The sequence below is a fragment of the Meles meles genome, chromosome 6, assembly GCF_922984935.1.
Source record: "Meles meles chromosome 6, mMelMel3.1 paternal haplotype, whole genome shotgun sequence".
Lineage (NCBI taxonomy): Eukaryota > Metazoa > Chordata > Mammalia > Carnivora > Mustelidae > Meles > Meles meles.
In genome coordinates this window covers 55,525,950-55,547,588 of record NC_060071.1, presented here as the reverse complement: position 1 = coordinate 55,547,588, position 21,639 = coordinate 55,525,950, and the positions used below count along the sequence as shown (strand labels likewise).

The 21,639-nt window shown below is 35.9% G+C and overlaps 1 protein-coding gene and 1 pseudogene across 1 annotated transcript; both read right to left on the bottom strand.

Moving 5' to 3' along the window:
* Window positions 1–7,362: 7,362 nt before the first annotated feature.
* On the bottom strand, window positions 7,363–8,304 carry LOC123944303 (olfactory receptor 4L1-like). The gene has a single exon (XM_046009272.1). The coding sequence runs from the start codon at window positions 8,299–8,301 to the stop codon at window positions 7,363–7,365; it is 939 nt and encodes a 312-aa protein (XP_045865228.1). The 5' UTR covers window positions 8,302–8,304.
* Window positions 8,305–18,177: 9,873 nt separating this feature from the next.
* LOC123943557 lies at window positions 18,178–20,613 on the bottom strand (annotated as a pseudogene).
* Between the last annotated feature and the right edge of the window lie 1,026 nt (window positions 20,614–21,639).

The window sequence follows — 21,639 nt, the reverse complement described above, 5'->3', positions numbered from 1 at the left end:
CCTACTTTTACCTTGGAGCGTGTAATTAGACATTGGCTATAAGAACTTAACAGTCTGCTAGAGACCCCTCATGGGAGAAAAAAAAAGAGGTTTCCAATAAAGAAACAAAGAAAGATATTGCTCTATAATAATTAATATTATTTCCACAATGTGTCAAAACATTTTCTTTTATTGCTAGTACTGTTGAAAGGATAGCATCCCAATAACTGTTAAATCACATTTTTCATTGTTTTGTTGTTTTTTTTTCTAACATGTTTTTAATTACCTTTATGATATGAGGAATATCTTACAGATAGTAAGATGAACTTACCTTAAATGTATAAATTGAAATTTTTTCCTATGCAAAAATTTATGAAACTACTTCACTTACAAAATTACAAAACATTTATCACACAAAAATTTCCCTTGGGCCCCTTTGCAGTAAGTATTCACTATCAGAGCTAATGACTGTTCTCATTTCCAGGACTACATATCAGTTTTGTCTATTTTTAAATTTTGTTTAAATAAAATCTCACTTTGGGATAAATACCCAGCAGTGTAATTGCAGGGTTATAGGGAAGCTCTATTCTTAATTTCTTGAGGAATCTCCACACTGTTCTCCAAAGTGGCTGTACTAACTTGCATTCCCACCAATAGTGTAAGAGGGTTCCCCTTTCTCCACAACCTCTCCAACACATGTTGTTTCCTGTCTTGCTAATTTTGGCCATTCTAACTGGTGTCAGGTGGTATCTCAATGTAGTTTTAATTTGAATCTCCGTGATGGCTAGTGATGATGAACATTTTTTCATGTGTCTGATAGTCATTTGTATGTCTTCACTGGAGGAGGGTCTGTTCAAATCTTCCCATTTTTTGATATGATTATCTGTTTTGTGTGTGTTGAGTTTGAGGAGTTCTTTATAGATCCTGGATATCAACCTTTTGTCTGTACTGTCATTTGCAAATATCTTCTCCCATTCCGTGGGTTGCCTTTTTGTTTTGTTGACTGTTTCCTTTGCTGTGCAGAAGCTTTTGATCTTGATGAAGCCCCAAAAGTTCATTTTCGCTTTTGTTTCCTTGGCCTTTGGAGACATATCTTGAAAGAAGTTGCTGTGGCTGATATCGAAGAGGTTACTGCCTATGTTCGCCTCTAGGATTCTGATGGATTCCTGTCTCACATTGAGGTCTTTTATCCATTTTGAGTTTATCTTTGTGTATGGTGTAAGAGAATGGTTGAGTTTCATTCTTACCCCAAAGATACAGATGTAGTGAAAGGAAGAGCCATCTGTACCCCAATGTTTATTGCAGCAATGGCCACAGTCGCCAAACTGTGGAAAGAACCAAGATGCCCTTCAACGGATGAATGGATAAGGAAGATGTGGTACATATATACACAATGGAGTATCATGCCTCCATCAGAAAGAATGAATACCCAACTTTTGTAGCAACATGGACAGGACTGGAAGAGATTATGCTGAGTGAAATAAGTCAAGCAGAGAGAGTCAAGTATCATATGGTCTCACTTATTTGTGGAGCATAACAAAGAACACGGAGGACATGGGGAGATGGAGAGGAGAGGGAGTTGAGGGAAACTGGAAGGGGAGATGAACCATGAGAGACTATGGACTCTGAAAAACAACCAGAGGGTTTTGAAGGGGTGGGGGGGGGGTGGGAGGTTTAGGAACCAGGTGGTGGGTAATAGGGAGGGCACATACTGCATGGAGCACTGGGTGTGGTGCAAAAACAATGAACACTGTTACGCTGAAAATAAGCAAATAAAAATATTAAAAAAATAAAATAAAATCTCACTATATGTTTTGTTTTGGTTGTCTTCTGACTAATGTTTTAGAGGTGGATATATATAGTTGCATATACTAGTTTAAAGAATGTTTTAAAATTTTATTACTGTGTAGTATTCTATAGTGAATGTACTCTAATCTTGTCTACGTGTCTCCTCAGATGACCTAAACTAACATAACTGGTACTGGGAGTGATCTGAGAAAACAAGTGATAAATGGGGTTTTGGTTGGTTTATTCACAACCTGATGTGGGAATAGGACTCCATTACAAGTGGTAGATGGGACATACAAGTCCTGCCATAATATAAATGCCTGATTGCTTAAGACTTCAGTGGTGATGGGGCACCTGGCTGGCTTAGTCAGTGAAGCATGCAACTCTTGATCACTTGATCTCAGGGTCATGAGCTCAAGCCTCATGTTGGGAGAAGAGCCTTAATAAAAACAGACAAAAACCCTACAGATTTTAGTGGCTGTGACCTGGGAAAACATCTTGTGGAAAAGCAATGCTATTGCCAGTGAATGATCCAGTTATTTGGAATTTAAGGTGAGAAAAATTTCTGCGAATAGTGGAGTTATTTGCTTATTGCTAAGTGGTATTGGTGCTTTGGAATAAGAAATGGAAGGCCATAACAAGTGGTTATAATTTAAAGATAGGGACTTAAGGAACTCTTTTATAGTTTACAAAGATGTCCTTATCTCTTGTACTAGAAGTACCATAGACAGCAGTAGTGTGAAGATCTCACGGAGTTAACAGCTCCAACAAAATATAAACAGTTAGGCAAAGCATGTGTGTTATGGTAAGGTCAAGGCACTGGAAGGAAAAATCTAGGACCCTGAAATCTGGGATATGTACATCTAGATAAATGCCCCTAAATACACGGGCTCTGCAAATTCCTGCAAATTTTTCCCTCCCCAGGAATAAGCAGGCAGCTTCTTGGCAGTGGTCTTTGTTTTCTCACTCTGTGCTGAGCTTGGTTGGGCTAAGGTATAGGGGAAGTTCTAGAATCTCTTAGACCAAGCTTGTCTACATTCTTTCCTAGCTGCTTAGACTATGTGAGAAGCATCAGAACTTCAGTATTGGTGAGAGAGAAGCTAGTTCTTTGGGAAGCTAAAGAGAAGCTATGGTGTTGGATGCATGGATTATCTCTTATACTCCTCAGGGAAAAGGTGAGAGCTGGAATTTTTTAATGTACCCACTCTGTGTTGAGCAGTGAGGAAGCTCAGTCGAATCTACTATCCCAGGCTATTGACTCTGTTCTCCCTCAGACAACTAGAAGGTGCCAAACATGTCAGAGCTCCAAAGGTGACAAGACAGAATCTAGTCATCAGGAAGTCCCTTATGAAAAGCTGCGCTACTGGAAATCTGAACAAATTCCTTTCTTCCCCTTAGTGAAGCTGGGAGCTAGGGAGTCTCTTCCTATTCATATGATACTGTGACAGGAGCAGGGTCTCTGATGAAAGGGTGTCCTTAGTTTTAAATGCTTCAGTGAGCCTGGTTTTTCATTCTTGTGGAGTGCAGGAGACTTTCAATTAGTTTTTGATTGTTCTCAAAAGGAATTTTCGCATGAATTGTGGATGAATTGATGTGCTTGTGGGGGAAGGAGGGATTTCCTACTCTTCCATGTTGCGGATGTGGCTCTAGCATTAAGTATTGATGCATGCTTCTATGTGGTTGAGTCTTGAAAACATTAGGCTAAAGGAGAGAAGCCAGTCACAAAAGACCTCATCCTTGTTTCCCTCCCCCCACACCTAGGTAACCATTAATCTACTTTGTACCTCTAAAGATTTGCTTATTGTGGAACACTTTATACAAATGGACTCATGCAATTTGTGGTCTTTTGTGCCTCCTTTCTTGAACATTACCTAATTTTTCAAGAGAGTCATGCATGTTATAGCATCTGTCGGTACTTGATTCCTTTTTTTATTGCCAAATAATATTCCATTGTATAGGTATCTCCGCCTTTGGTTTATCCATTCATCAATTGATGAATCCTGTTGTGTTTTTAAAAAATTTTTTTTTACTTTTGTGAATAAAGCTGCTGTAACCATTCATATTCATTCAGTCTTTCGTGTGGGCATGTGTTTTCATTTCTGTTGCATACATATTTGGACTGAAGTTGCTAGGTCACATGGTAACTGTATGTTTAACATTCTGAGGAACCTCTACAATTTACTCTAAAATGGTTGCACCACTTTATATTCCACCAGCAATGTATGAGGGTTCCAACTACTCTGCATACTTCTCCTTTTTGATTATAGCCATTCTAGAGGATATGAAGTGGTATCTTTCTGTGATTTTCATTTGTATACCCTTAAGTGACTAATGATGTTGAGCATATTTTCATGTGCTTATTGTCTGTTTGTATATCTTCTGTGAAGACGTTTTAACTTATTTCCTTTTACCATTTTTTTAATTATTTGTCTTTCAATTCTAGAATTGTGTTCTCTATGTACTCTGGACCCATGTCTCTTAATCAGATTCATGACTTACAAGTGTTTTTTCCCCATTGCAAGCATTGCCATTTCACTTTCTCCAACTGTCATATTTGCTGGGATGTTTTTGTTTGTCTTGTGATTTTTGTTTGTGAGTTTTTTGTAAAACCTTTCTGTGAGAGTTCAGTGTAGTCTGTTTTCAAGGAACATTTTTTTTCCAGTCTGTATTTGTTTAATTTTGCCGAAGGCCTGAGCCTACACCCTTAAGTAGCAAGTTAAAAGAAAATTCTCACACTGTTTGGGAACATACAAAGAATATGATGATAAGCCTAACCATCATGAAAGACCCATTTATTTTTATCTACATCCAGAATCAAGTTTGGTTAATATTTTTTCCTGGCTGTCTGTTTCTGCTAGCCAGATAGTCTTCTAATATTCTCTCTCTCTCTCTCTCTCTCTCTTTTTTCCCCCAGAAAATACGTGCACACAAAGTGGCCTCCAGTCACTCTCTATCCCTGTTAGAACCCAAATCCCAACCCCCAGTACTCTCTCAAATTTGTACGATCTCTAGTCAACAGTATTCTGTAGGTGTTCTCAGAGTGGGCAATGGTTCAGTGCTGGCTTACCCTCCTGGAATGGAACTGAAGTTTCATACAACACTGCAGATGTGATTTGTTTACTTTCTCTTAAAATCTATAATTGATTTTAAAGGTTATTTTAGATGATTCTAGCAGTTTTAGATGCTTGGTTAGCAGAATGGTTTAGGATTTGAGTGTATTATATTGACAGACACAAAAATCTTATGTAATATTTTATCAGTTGGAGTGTAATCCCATCTACCACTGGATGTGTATTTTCTTATAAATGGTTATCATTTGTTTAATATAGGGTGTGTTATAATGTAAGACTGACATTTTATATTTACTGTGTAGAGATAGAGTTAAATATAATCTTCATAGCAAATATTCTCAATTTCCCTTATGTATTTTCTTCCATTTGCCTAAACTTTTAAATTTCTTCCATGTTCCTTTTCTTTAATAACAAGGCTCTAATCCATATAATTCAATTACTAAATATATGAGCAATATATACCTTTATGTACTCTAATTTTTTAACAGATATCTCATAGTAGAAGTGCATGTATTTCTTAGTGGTAGATCAAATTGAATAATATTCTGCTAGAATATAATTATTTCATCTTTACTTTCTTCATTCAGTAAATATGTATGAACTGCTGGGTGCCAATATGTATGCTAGACATTGGAGATACATAGAATTTATAGCAAAAGACAAAGCTGACATTAACCTATAAATGTGAAAATAATTATTGCCATTTTTATGCAAACGATGGAAATTGCAAAATCTATAAACAAGTAAAATGAAATCTAAACTGGCCAAGGACATATAGGAAATGTGTTCTAAAATATAATATTGGATGTGGGTTCTGTACTATAAGAGGAAATTTGCTGGGTGAAGAAGCAATGGAAGATCATTCTAGGTGAAGTATAAACTGAAGGGGAAGAAATAAGAGAGGGAGACAAACCACGAGAGGCTCTTGACTCTGGGAAGCAAATAGGGTTTCAGAAGGGAGAAGGTAGAGGGATGGGTTAGCCAGGTGATGGATATTAAAGAGGGCATATGTTGTGATGAGCACTGGGTGTTATACACAACTAATAAGTCATTGAACTCTACATCAAAAACTAATGATGTACTCTATGTTGGCTAACTGAACATAATAAAAAAGTAAATGGAAGGCAAATATACAGTAAAAAAATAATGAACAGTCTATTTTTAAAAAAAGGAAAAAAATGTCAGTATAAATCTGACATTTTGAAAAAGTAGATTAGAAATGAATTCCAGAAGCAGGTTGGCATTTGAAAGCCCATTAAGGATATGAACCTTCTTCTAAATGCCAGAAAATAGTTTTAGCCATGGAAGAAACATCGAGAATTGCATTTTAATTTCATCACTCTGGATGCTTGTGAAGAATCCATTCAATGGAGGAAAGAACTTATACGATGGTTTAAAATCAATTAGAAAACTGTTGCCTAGGGGCGCCTGGGTGGCTCAGTGGGTTAAGCCGCTGCCTTAGGCTCAGGTCATGATCTCAGGGTCCTGGGATCGAGCCCCACATCCGGCTCTCTGCTCAGCTCAGCAGGGAGCCTGCTTCCCTCTCTCTCTCTCTCTCTCTCTCTGCCTGCCTCTCTATTTACTTGTGATCTCTCTCTGTCAAATAAATAAATAAAATATTTAAAAAAAAAAAAAAAGAAAAAAAAGAAAACTGTTGCCTAGAGAAGACAAGAAATGTTGGTGTCTTGAATTGGGAGAGAGTACCTAAGATTACCATCAATGAGTATGGGATTCCCAATTTACCATGCACTGCCCTCTCTTCAACACACACAATCAAATCAGATTTAACTGATAATTAAAATAAGGATTACAAGCTTATCAGAGGAAAATTTAAGTGTAGTTTTATATAAAGCTCTTGGAATGAATAAATTACATGATATAGTACCAAAAACCAAGAAATATACTTCTGCTTTTATTTATTGAGGTTTGAAAGGCAACTGTGCATCCTTATGATATTTCCTGGAGCACTTGGTTTCAAGACTGCTTTTAGTAGTTCTGCTGAAACTGTCATTGCTTTGGTTCCTTCCCTGTAGTATATTATTCTTTTTATTTTATATTCACTCAACTGTCAAACTTTATTATTATTTTTGTCTCATTGGATCAAGAGATGAGAATGATATCTTTCCTATTGTTCACATTATTTCACTCATGATTTGTACTGATACTTCATGTAAAGATAGTATAAGTTTATGAATCTTGTTAACAATCCACATCTATTAAGATCATTTCTATTAGTATTAACCATATTTTTAATATTTATTTCTTCACTAATAAATATATATTGACTATCTATGGAAAAGCGCTCAATGATTTCAAATGTTTATTTTGCTGTAGGTCACTCATTATCATTATGAACTTTAGCAGTAGTAAATGTGAATTAAAATATTTTATGATGTTCTGCAGAGGTATGGTTCTAGATTAGTCACTCTAACATGAGAAACGTGAAACCATGTATTATATACAATCTATTCAGCTTCTGTTAGCACAGTATTTGAAAGTTGTGTTAATTATATGGTGCTCAAATCTAGAAGTTCTGTATAGAGATAACATGTTGAAACTGTAATTTTCTCATGGCCCCTTGCATTTTCTGATTTCTCAGGGTATAAATAATAGGATTCAGTAAGGGTGTGATAACAGTGTAAAATACAGCAAGGACTTTATTGCCTGCAAAGCTGTTGAATGGCCAGGCATAGATAAAGATACAAGGTCCAAAGAACAGAGTGACCACAATGATGTGTGCAGACAGTGTAGACAGAGCCTTGGAGAGCCCTCCGGATGATCTTTGTTGTACAGTGATCAGGATGACAGTGTAGGAGACAAGGAGGAGGATGAAACAGATGAATGAGAGCAGCCCACTGTCAGCAATGACAAAGAATTCCAGGGTGTATGTGTCCATACAAGCAAGCTTAATCACCAGGGGAAGGTCACAAAATATATTGTCTATGACATTGGGGCCACAGAAAGGCAAGTTTACTGTTAGTACCGTCTGGCTCATGGTGTGTACAAACCCAATTGTCCATGAAAGTATCACAAACCCACTCAGCAGCCTCTGGCTCATGATTGTCCTGTAGTGCAGGGGTTTGCATATGGCTACATATCTGTCAAAGGCCATGGCTATCAAAAGAGTCATCTCAGCACCCCCAAAGAAGTGCATAAAGAACATCTGGGTCATGCAGCCCCATATGGAGATGGTCTTGTGTTCATTGAGTAAGTCTGTGATCATTTTGGGCGTGGTGACAGTGGAGAGACACATGTCCAGAAAAGAGAGGTTTCCAAGGAGAAAGTACATGGGAGAATGAAGAGTGGAACTAAATGTCACTGTGACCATAATGAGAATATTTCCCAACACAGTGGCACTGTAGATTAAGGAGAATGTTACAAAGAAGAGAATCTGAAGTTCCCATCGTCCAGAAAATCCTAGTAAAATAAACTCAGTCACTACAGATCGATTTTTAAGATCCATTTCTTTGACTCAGAAAGGCTCCAGAAGTTCTTTTATACAAAGAGAATAAACAAAAATAAAGCCACAATTAGCACTGATGATTTCCTATTTCTATTTGATAAGTAATAGTTGAACTTATGAAAATATATAATATTAAACATATCAGCATCACTGTCTATAATTTGAAATTAATTTATGTGTCACATCACTTTAAACAATATAGTTATACAGCAATTAAAAAACATTTGAAGGAGTAGAAATTTTATTTTCTATTTTTTTTATTCTGGGAAATGACCATCTTTTATCAATTGATCTTGATTGTTACTAATTTGCTTACGTGGAAAAATTAGATAAGAGTTACATTAGTATTTATTTTGCCTCTTGAGATTATCATACAACAATATATAAGAAATATGCAATTTGAGAGATAAGGAAATTGTATTGTTGTGTATCAGTGAGGTAACTTATTAAGGTCATTCCATGTTTCTAAAATGAAGAAAGAAATGTAAGCACACACACATAGGGCTAATTTATATATGAAAGAAAGTCCTTTAATTCATTAAAATTGTTTTTCTTTTTGGATGCCTGGGTGGCTCAGATGGTTAAGCATCTAATTCTTGGTTTCAGCTTAGGTCATGACCTCAGGATTGTGAGATCGAACCCTGCACAGAGCTCCACATTTATCTGCGTGAGATTCTCTCCCTCTTTCTCCCTCTGCCCGTCTCCCAGCTCACACATTCTAAATAAATAAATAAAATATTTTAAAAAATAAATTTCTTTTTGTTTCTTTTGTGTAGTATACTTAGAATTTCTGGAAGCATGGACTCATCCTTAGTTCTTTATGAGCATGTTTTCTCAATTTCTTGTATTGCTATTGTTCACAGTGAGAAGTTGGTGCGTTTTGTGTAAATGTATGTATCTGATGGTTAAGAAGTAAATAGTGAAATGATTCAACCCAAAATACAGATTTTGCTTCAGTCATAACATGTTATACTAAATTGTCTTGGTGTTTTTATTGTTCATAGGTACAATATGATATAAATGCTATAAAATGACCAGTAACAATTAAGTGATCAGTATGTGCTATACTGTGTTCTAAGTGTTTCACATTTATTAATGCATTTAATGCTCATAGCAATCCCATGAGGGCAGGATTATTATTATTATTATTATTATTATTATTATTATTATTTTGCATATAAGGAAACTAAGGCATAGAAGTATTTAATGACTTATAGTTACCCAGCTAACAAAGGTCAAAGCTGGTATTCAAGCCCAGTCAGTCCGATCCTGAAACTAGGCCCATTCCAATATACATGTCAAACCAAATAAAAACATTAAGTTAGTACATGGGAAGAAGAGAATTCAGAGCAATGAGTAAGAGAAATGGTACCTTTAGAAAAGGGACTGAATGCAGATAGGAAGGTACATAGAGAGTATCTGTTCTCTTTTCTCCAATGACCTGTAACTTTCTCCTTTTTATTTCTACTCAGGTCCTAGTCAAAAATGTCCTACCACCATTCTCCAACCTTAATTCTCTCGACTACTTTATTTTCCTATTTGAGATATTATCAAGAACTGGATAATGCATATAAATTAGGGCAAATAAAGATGAAAGTGATGTTCTTGTCAGTCAACGTCCAGGACTAGACAGAGTGGAGGTTGAATGATAACAGTGGGTCTGGAAGAGGACAGTCACACAGTGCATGGTCTTCAAAGGGCTGTGTTTCATGATTATCAGGTGAGTGAGCAAGAATTGTGCTTTGGAGACCTTTGTGAAAGTAATTTTTTTAAAAGCTTTTATTTTTTTCTTTGTTTGTTTAGAGAGAGCCAGTAGGGGAAGGGGCCAAAGGAGAGGGAGAGAGAGAATCTCAGCTGAGTATGGAGCCTGATGCAGGGCTCCATCTCACCATCCTGAGATCATGACCTAAGCTGAAATCAAGGGTCGGATGCTCACTGACTGATCAGCCAGGTGCCCCAAAAGTAATTTTAATAATTAGATGCTCTTTGGAGAAATGAGAATGAATATGAAATGAATATGCCAACTACAATTTGGGAATACCTTTGCTACATGGAATTTCATGCCCCATGATACAATAGAAAAACTTGCATATGAAATGAAAACAGTGAAGTATAATGCAGTTAATACAAATAAAGCCTATTTTATAGCTTTATTTGCCTTTTCATTTTATTTTAGAGGGAAAACTGGCATTCATTTATGTTGCTAGCTTTCCCAGCATTTGTTTCTCTTATTCCTCTTTTTCCTTTCCTAAGCAAATCTCTAAAACTATTTCTTTAGTTCTACACTTAATATACCTGTTCTTATATGATGAGTGAATAAAGGCAATATAAATGAAAGGAAAGACTGCATATAGTTTAGACAAAAATTCTGTTAGTGAAGAAAATTTTCTTCCTCTCAAATAATCAATTGCTTATTTTATTGTAATTATTTTACTCAATTTATGATGTACTTTGGAGGAAACTAAAGATAGAATAATTATATATTTGACTAGGAAGGAACTTTGAAATCATTTATTCCCCACATCTTCTTTAGTAAATGAAAAATCTAGATCCCCATAAAGAAGTAAATTTCTCAGGTCTTAGACACAGGACTACCCTAAAGAGATGCAGTATTGGGTGAGAGGGTGTATGTGTAGGATTCTGGCCAGGCACAGAATGAGCACCAAGATAGCATGCACTGTATCTGAATCATTCATGTAAATACAGGATTACAAATCAAGAGTTTTCCATGTAAATTCCCATTAGGGAAAGAACAAGCCAAAATTTGTTTTATTAAGTAGTTGGATATGAGCATTTCTGCTCTTCCTCACGTGTATACAATGTATATTACTTAATGTAAGGCTAACTGGTACAAGTAAATATTTCCTCCTTTCATTATAGGCACTTGCAGAGAAAAATAAAAATTTCAGTCTCCACTGATTTTTGTTCTTCAAAATTTATGCATACTTACTGTAAAATACTCAAGGACGTCAAAAACATTAGGCTAAGTAAAATAAGCCTGATACAAAAGGCCACATGTATGATTTTATTTCTATGAAACGTCTTCTAAACAAGTCTATAGAGACAGAAAGTGTCTGTATCACTTTGAGCTAGGGAGTGAGTATAAATGGGCAGTCTTTCCTTTCTGTGATGATAAAATGATTTAAAATAAGACTGTGGTGATGGTTGCATAACTTTGTGAATATAATAATAATCACTGACTATCGTGACTTCTGTGAAATGTATAAACCTGGTGATTCACAGACCTGTACCCCTGGGGCTAATAATACATTATATGTTAATAAAAATTAATCCTCACTGAAATATATATTGAAATCAGGTGAATTTCAAAGTATATGAGTTATACTTGAGTAAAACTGAAACTATATGTTTTTTGCTTTTATCCTTGTTTTAAGTATCATTAATATACTTAGTATTTTTCAATAGTATGTATACTATCCAGCTACTTGTGTTCAAATTTATTGTACTATGAAACAATCAATGACATACTGTATATCTAATATAACTAAGTTTCTAAATTTCTTAATGTCCCCTATTTAGATTATATTTTTGACAGCTTTATGCATTTGGAAACTATTCTCTTTTTGTTTAAAGTTTTTCTTGATATTTTCCTACTATTTAGAATACTCATATGAGTTTCCTGAATTATTCTGTTTCTTTCCTTTCCCTGCATATGAACATCTTGGAAGGACTTCTCCCTCTTTATTCCTAAGATCTCATTTGTATTTATGGTATAATGGTCAGTTTTAGGCAGAGAGAGTCTGCCTATTCAGCTCTGGTCATTAATTCTCTCACCTGCTCCTTCTCCAGCATTCATTATGATGTGCTTATTTACATGTCATGTCAGCACCTGAAATGATGAAATGAAAAATACTGCTATTGTGTAAAAAAAAAAAGAGAGATGAGTTTCTAGCTATTACATTGTTTTCAGTGCTAGTGTGAGTTACCAGGATCCTCACAATTTGCTTTTCTTAATTTTAGTCATCATTTTTAATCACTGACAATTTCCTGTCATGTTTTACTTGTCAATATCATGTTCAGAGCATATATCCTTTAAATTTGTATAAAAATTCTTGGTTCTACATCATTGTGTTACAGTATTTGATCTCCCAGTGAGAGAGGATTTTTTAAAGAGATTTTATTATTTGAGAGAGAGAGAGAGAGAATGTGTGTAAATGGAGGGTGGCAGAGAGAGAGGGATAAGCAGACTCCCTCCTGAGCAGGGAGCCTGATGTGGAGCTAGATCCCAGACTCTGGGATCATGACCTGAGCTGAAGGCAGATGCTTAACTGACTGTGCCACCCAGGCAACCATGTGAGAGGATTTGATGTCCCAAAATCCACAGCCTTTCCTTCTAGCCAACAGAAAATTAATTAAAATACTGTTTTTAGTAAATTAAACCTCTAACAAATTAATTCTCTATGATGTTTCCACTTACCAGTTCTAAAGGCAAAGTATGAAGAACAATATGTTTCACTGGCTTAATCAAAATTAAAAATCTGCTTTGTACTCTCTGCGATGCTCTGTATATGAATATATATACTATCTTCTGCTTCTTTTATAAAGATGTGAATCACTTGGAGGCAGATATGTTGGAGCTCTGGGAATCCAAATTTCAGTGGGAGTTGTTAGCACACAGTGGATGCTGCCCTAGCATGACCAGGAGAGATGTTTACTCTTAATTTCTAGCCTTGCAGCACACTGTGGTTCTCTTGGAATATTGGCTTGATTACAACAGATGTGAGAGTGTTGGTTGGTTAGTTGTGCTATAGGAATTGTAGACATCTTTGAATTAATGGATGCTTATTTTCCCTCATATTACTCCAAGCTATCCTCTTACCTTCTTTATAATAACACTGGATGATTTTTAGATGAATAATCTTCAGACTTCTCTGAGTATAACACTCTTAACATAACAATAGATCTCTGTATGTTATAAATTTACTACTGACAGCATATATTATGTACAACTTATTCAGGAAGTAGAAATTTTAAAAGGGAATGTTAAAATAAATTATGGTAAATAATTTAAAATTTGAAATGATACAACTGTTTTATGGTCACCAAAATTTAATAATTATTTTTTAATGTGTGAGATTTTTCAAGAATACCTATATGGCCCCAAATAGTTTCATAGTCATTATCCCTTTTACTATAAAATGCTACAGTAAATTCTTGTTCCACAAGTATTTCTTTTATAAAATTAATCATAAATAATGATCTTGGTATACTTCACACCACAGGCTTGAAAGTTTATTTCAATAACTTGCCAACAAAAGATGTCACAAATAACTTTCAAATTGGTTGATATCGCTCTCACTTCTATGGTAGTTCTTATATAATTCCAGTCAAATTCACCACTTAACTTATAGGTTAATGTAGTTTTTGTCATAGGTATTGCATTTATTATAGGAGTCATTAGAGTTAGTGAAAGAATATTAGGTACAGATGTTAAAATCATCCATACTTTGTATAATGCAAGACTCCTTGCTGTAAGACAAATCTGATTCTACCACAAATAATTAAACTTGCAAATCATTAGAAATAGTTTTCCTTATAGGTTTTGATATTGTTTGCTGATAAGATATGCATTTTATTTATTGCCATATTGCTTATTTAAGCCATTTTTAAGTGGCCAAAAGAAGAATTATTTTCTCAGTAGATTGTGGCTTTTACACTTTTTGTATTAGTCAAAAACATTCAAGAACACTTTATTATATTTAGTGAAACATTTAAACCATCTATTAGCTGGTGAGTATTAATATTACTTTTTTTAAATTTTTTTTCCCATTTTATTTTTTTCAGCATAACAGTATTCATTGTTTTTGCACAACACCCAGTGCTCCATGCAAAACGTGCCCTCCCTATTACCCACCACCTGTTCCCCCAACCTCCCACCCCTGACCCTTTGAAACCCTCAGGTTGTTTTTCAGAGTCCATAGTCTCTTATGGTTCGCCTCCCCTCCCCAATGTCCATAGCCCCCTCCCCCTCTCCCAATCCCACCTCCCCCCAGCAACCCCCAGATCTCCCTGATATGAGGACATGGAGAAGCAACATGGGGGGTTAGGGGGATAGGAGAAGAATAAATGAAATAAGATGGGATTGGGAGGGAGACAAACCATAAATGACTCTTAATCTCACTTTTTTTTAAATTTTTAAAGATATTTATTTTAGAAAGAGATTAAGAGAGAGAGATAAAGAGAGAGAGTGGCAGGGAGACAAACCATAAATGACTCTTAATCTCACAAAACAAACTGGGGGTTCCTGGGGGGAGGTGGGATTGGGAGAGGGGGAGCGGGCTATGGACATTGGGGAGGGGAGGCGAACCATAAGAGACTATGGACTCTGAAAAACAACCTGAGGGTTTTGAAGGGTCAGGGGTGGGAGGTTGGGGGAACAGGTGGTGGGTAATGGGGAGGGCACGTTTTGCATGGAGCACTGGGTGTTGTGCAAAAAGAATGAATACTGTTACGCTGAAAAAATAAATAAAATGGAAAAAAAAAATTTTGCTTATTGTGATCACTAGCTAATATACCAAGGTACAGTATAGATTGTGAAGTTCATTGTGAATAATAATTGAATTAAATCCATATTGTAAAATAATATTTCTTAATAATTCGGAGAGTTTTAGCTAGTTTGTTGTCAGTTCTGATCGCTTGTTCTTTTACTTTGTGATTTAGCTGGCAAAGAGTTCATATTATGGGTAGAATTGTCAGCTCTACAATTTAGTAATTGTTTATGTGAATTTTAATAAATTTGAATTATCTTCAATGCAGAGTTTATTGGTACAAATCTTTTTAAGCTCCTTACAAAGTTTTGGACGATGAATTAAGTTAAAATAAGACAAAATAATCTTTAAGTACCCTCTTCTTCCAATTTTGGCACACCTAAGCTATAATACATAGCAATGTGTTCAAAGCAAATAACTGCAAAAGGAACTGCTCTAAATCCCTGTCTCTTGGTTAATATACTTTAAGTGACATATGTAAGATGACCAGGTATTATATAGATTAATTTAGAGTACCAAAAATAATCTGACTATTAAATAGGTGATGCTTATTCATTTTTGAAATTTAAAAGATACATAAATAGATGTTCTCATTTTTAACCTACACTTGATCAATTGGCTAGAGACAGCTTAAAATGTATTCACCTTCCTTTGGGACAATGGATTTAAATAACTTTTAATGACTGTTTAATTCAGTCTTCTCTTTTGGTTCAACAACAGATTTGACCCCATTAATACAGGTCCCAACTTTCCACAGTCATAGTTCTTTACTTTTGATTCAGTATTTACCCTAATTACTGAGCAGGGTAAAATTCTGTGATTACTCAAGTATTCCTTTTCTGTCCTCAGATGTTTAATAGTCCCAGTTTCTATTATGTTACTGTATATTCCTTAGTGGCACAGATTGTATTTAGCATTGACCCTTCATCCTTACTTTTAGCTAATTTATTGAGTGAATTTACTTTCTGTTCTCTAATATCTCTAATATCTCTAATATCTAATATTTCTGTTCTCTAATATCTCTAATAACTCTCTAGGTTTTAATATACTGTCCTTTCATTTCCTCTAAAGAATATTCTGGTGTTCTATTTAAATTGGTTTAATAGCAGCATAAGTTCTTACAGTACATATATTGCTCTAAGATATAAGGAAACTTTTTACTACTAGCTCTCAACTGACTAAAATGAGGCCTTGAAATAAGTATTGAACTCAGCAAGTCTCAAACTTCCTTGGGCCCATTTTGTATGTCAGGAACCTATCCTCAAGGATCTCAGAATCTTACTTTTCAATACTGACCCCAAATAACCCATTGCCAAATGTGATGATACAGGTATGCAGTCAGGCAAACCATATTTTATGGAGTTTGCAAATTTCTCCTGAAAGCAGCTTACCTTCCCCAAAGAGGCAACTTTGTCTTTAATGATAGGCATTGATTGGCTGAGAGAGAAGCAAGGAGAAAATTCTAGGCAGAGATAATTACATGTAGGAGGAATGGAAGCATACAGTATTTTGACATATTGTGTGAACAGAAAATAGCTAGTAAGTTTGAAGTATGTGATAGCTTGGGTGGAGAAGAAGGGTGAATTTTTGATGAGGATGGAAAGTTAGGTTAGAATAAGTACTTTGAAGGGTCTTAAGTATCAATCAAAGTAGTTGGTATACTATAATTAACTGAAGATCTCTTGAAATACTAAAAATAGAGACTGAAAAGAATTGAGTTTTCACAGGGCTATGGCAGTAGCGCTGTGAAGTCATTCCTGCATTATTCAAATAATCTAGGTAAGAAATGATAAAAGCCTAGGGCATTGGAGTGGCTCAGTTAGTTAAGCATCTGCCTTTTGCTCAAGTCATGATTCCAGGGTAATGGGATTGATTCCCATGTCAGGCTCCTTGCTTAGTGGGGAGCCTGCTTCTTCATCTCTCCCCAGCTCTTGCTCTCTGTTGCTCGTGCTCACTCTCTCTCTCTCGCTCTCTCTGTCTGTCTCTCTCAAATAAACAAATAAAAATCTTTTAAAAATAAATAGATAAATTCTTTTTAAAAAGAAAGAAATGATGAAAATCTGACCTAATGCCCTCGAGGATAATGAAAAAGAGGTTCAGACCAAATTGTCAGGTAGAATTGTGAAAATTAGGTAACAGAGGGTGTACAAATGATGGCACAAGATGAAGCACAACCTCTATCCAAATATTGTATGAAAAATAAGCAACACCATTGGTGAAGGGGAGGAAAAGTGAGTTGGGGGAAATCAGAGGGGGAGACGAACCATAAGAGACTATGGACTCTAAGAAACAAACTGAGGGTTTTGGAGAGGAGGAGGGTGGGGGGTTGGGAGAGCCTGTTCTATATATTAATCGTGTTCATCACGATACATGTAGTCACCATTTGTCTCCATACAATATTATGCTTGTGCACTGTTGATGGAAATGTAAATTGATGTCACCACTATGGAAAACATTTTCATTTGCTTTTATTATTTGGTGTGGAAATACTACGAGGCATCACAGATAATCACTTTAGTCTCATACATGATCTTCCCTATCCTATTGAGTAACACTAATCATTGTATACCTTGATAATTGGGATCAGTCTTTTCAGCTGTCTTAATAAGTTCTTCTGTTGAATCAGTGGTATTAGAAGACAGGAAATGCTAGTAAGTCTTTATATTCAGATCAATGGGAAATTGTTTTTTCCTCTTGTTGGAAAGAGTTATTTTTTGGGAACATGTAAAGGAAGGCACAAGAAAAAATATATGTATGTTCTTAATGTTTAGAGAGAAAATCTGTTGCAAATGCATAGATTTTGAAGTTAGAGGTAGGATCTGATTCTTGGTCTAGTGCTTAAAATTTCTGTGGCAAACTCATTAAATATTATAATGCTCAATTTTCTACTTAGAATATGTTAATAATATGCTCTATTTTCATTGCTGTAAGGTTAAGAGAAAAATGTGAAGTACCAGATCCGTGGTTAGAACTCAGTGAATACTTACTCAGAATCTCACTTAGTTGATAAGAAGCTGAAAATTACCATATATATGAATGTGATTATATTGGAATGGTTTATATTTAGATGCATAATTCCAGATGTTTGATATCCCAAATGTGACTTACAGTTGATAAAATTCATACACCTCAGTATTTTTGGATGATGATGTCAACAATGATGATGATACTTTTGATGATTATAATGTTTCAATTAAAAGGTTGTTCTACAGGCAGCCCTCTCAGGTCCCGTCCCTCTTCAAGAGCTTTGTACTATCACTTGACTATTGCTCAGTAAAACTTTGCTTTGCTGCTCACCACAAAAACAAACAAACAAACCACACACACACACACACACAGAAAAAAAAAGGAAAGAAAGAAAAAAAAAGGTTGTTCTGGAACTCACTTGCTTGGTTTTTATTTTTCTTACTGCTTTCATGTCTTTATTCCTGAATGTGTAGATGATTCTATTTGAAAGAGGAGTGAAAAATGTGTAATTCATGGAGAAGATTTTACTTCTGGAGACCCTGCTGAATGGTCATATGTAAATAAAGATGCAAGGTCCAAAGAACAGTACCACCACAGTAATGTGGGCTGAAAGAGTGGACAGAGCTTTGGAAGACCCACTGGAGGAGTCATCCTGGACAGTGATCAAAATGATGCTATCAAATATGAACAGAAAGATAAAATACATTAAAGTCAGTGGTCCACTGAATGCAATGACTAATAGCTCCAAGATGTAAGTATCGATACAGGCAAGTCTGATGACTTGAGGCAGATCACACACACACACACACACACACACACACACACACACACAACTATTCACAACATTGGGGCCACATAATAGTAAAGTTACTGTGAACAGTTTTTGGCTTATAGTTTGCACAAAACCAGTGGTCAGGGCACAAGTACAAGTCCGATGCAAACATGATGGCTCATGATAGTTTTGTAATGGAGGGATTTACATATGGCAGTGAATCTATCAGTTGCCATGGCTACAAGCAACATCATCTCACTTCAACCTAAAAGGTAAAGGAAGAACATCTGGACCATGCAACATTCTTAAAAGATAGCCTTATAATCAGTAATTAGGTCACAGATCATTTTAGGAGTAGCAAAGGAGGCCAAGGATGTATCAATAAAGGAGAGTTTGGCCCATAAGAAGTACATGGGAGAGTTCAAGTGAGGGTCCAGTTTTACCCCAAAGATAATGAGTTTACCTAATACATGCCTATATAGATAATTGAAAAGAAACAATGAAAAAACAAATCTGTAACTCATGAAACTCTGTGACTCCCAGGAAAATAAACTCAAGACACCATGAAGTTGATTTTGTTTCTCCATTTGTTGGACTATTGGCATATGTTACCTAACAGAAAACAAAACAAAACTAAAATAGAATAAAGTCTGTGAATTGAAGTTGAGAGAGGAAATACATATTCAGTTAACTTTATTCTTAAAATCCACTGGAATGTGCAAAAAGAATTGAAAGTGTTGAACAATATTGAGTCCAAAAGTTTTGAAAAAAGGAATGCAAGTTGGTGCAACCGCTTTGGAAAACAGTGTGGGGAATCCTTAGGAAATTAAATACAGAGCTACCCTATGACCCTGCAATTGCACTACTGGGTATTTACCCCAAAGATACATATGTAGTGAAAAGAAGGGCCATCTGTACCCCAGTGTTCATAGCAGCAATAGCTACAGTCGCCAAACACTGGAAAGAACCAAGATGCCCTTCAACAGACGAATGGATAAAGAAGATATGGTCCATATATACTATGGAGAATTATGCCTCCATCAGAAAGGATGAATACCCAACTTTTGTATCAACATGGATGGAACTAGAAGAGATAATGCTGAGTAAAAAAAGTCAAGCAGAGAGAGTCAATTATCATATGGTTTCGCTTATTTAAGGAGCATAAGGAATAACACAGAGGACATGGGGAGATGGAGAGGAGAAGTGAGTTGGGGGAAATTGGAGGGGGAGATGAACCATGGGCTCTGAGAAAGAAACTCAAGGTTTTGGAGGGGAGGGGATTGGGAATTTGGGTGAGCCTGGTGGTGAGTATTATGGAGAGCACGTATTGCATGGGGCACTGGATGTGGTGCATAAACGATAATTCTGGAACTGAAAAGAAACTTAAAAAATAAATAAAAATCAAGAAAAGTTATTGCTAAATATTTAAAAAAAATCTTATCAAAGGTTATGGGGGATTTCTGCCCAAAATGGAGACATTTGAACAAGATTGAAGCCAGCAATACCTAACTCATATCTGCACTAATCTTGAGAAAATGGTATCTGAGTTGGTGAAAGAATTTAGAAATACCTTGCCCCCTTTTAAGAGGATAAGGTGTAGTTTTATCGGTCATCCATGGGCAAAAAAGAGGTTTCATCTTGAAATCTATTTCTATGCTGCAAAAGAGTAAGGGGCATATCATTGAAGGAGAGGCTAAATGGTTTTCTAACTAAAAAGCAGGACCAAGAAAAATGAAATTAAGTGGATGAAATATAGAATATGGAGAATCTAGGAGTCAGTTCTGTAGTGGCTGCTGAAAGTCAGATGAGCATCAATAAGAAACACTATGAATTTTAGACAGTTGAGTCTATGGTTGGCCAAATTAAGATGGCTTCTCACCTTTTTCCATAAGGTGGAGAAATGGCTCAGATGTTTGGGTGTTCTCCCATAGGCTCTAACTTAACCTCCAAGCCTATATGAAGTTAGTAGATAGGAAGGTATTGTGCTCAGGTATGGCACAAATAAATGCTGCTAGCTTCCTACTGCCTTGGTTAAGTTACCTTCCTTGTCAAGTGGCTAAACATCCTAATGGATTTGGTATAACTTTCATATTATTTGCAAGAGAGTATGTTATAGAGTTCTGATAAACAAAGGAGCATCTGTAGGGAATAGAGCCATGTGCTTCTAGATGACTAAGGCAGACCCACGTGGAATGACATCCATTTAAACGTGAATGATGCCAGCCAGAATTTTTTTTTTGAGAAAGCGAATGAAAGTTTATTGATTAACAAGGAAAATAGTTCATGATATATTATGAAATAAAAAAGGCAAGTTATAGTGCAGTTTATACAAGTTGATCCCTTTTTTGGTGAGCAAAAGAAATGTCTCTGTGCATAGGAAAATGGTCTGGAAGTGTGCATACCAAACTGATGACATAGATTATATTTGGGAGGTAGAATTATGGGTAATTATAACTTTCTTATTTATGCTTGTATGCCTCTTCCATTTTGATAGCAAGGATCTATTAGTTTGGTAATTAAAAAAATAAAATAAATCATTTGATGGGGCTCCTGCTATTCAAATTATGAACCTAAGAAATTGCAAATAAATGGACTGAACATTCTTTTTGATGAAGAATAAGGTGCTCAATGTAAACACGAAGAGCTGGACACACAGCTTTATGGGGATAGAATCAGTCATACCCAGGTAAGGACTGATGAGAAATCCACGGAGTAGAGATGGTCCCTTCGCCCCAGGGGTCCTCAGCCTTCATTTAGCCAGGAGAGCTTGTTACAATACAGAGTGCTGAGCCTTGGCCCCAGAATTTATGATTCTGTGGGTATGGGGTGAGGTGGAGAGTTTGTATTTCTAGTAAGTTCCCTACTGCTTGTTTGAGAACCAGCCACACTTAGGAGCCCCAGCCCCAGCTGGAAGTTAATACAGAATAATATGTTCACATGGCATGGCTACTATACAGCTATTATTTGAAAATTTGAAAGAACCTGGCTCATAAAGCCATTTAGGCCCAGAGCTTTTGAGGACTGTTACTCAGACTTGATTTGTCATGCTATAGTTTCCTCAAACCAGCCAAAAATTTTGAAGCAAAGTAT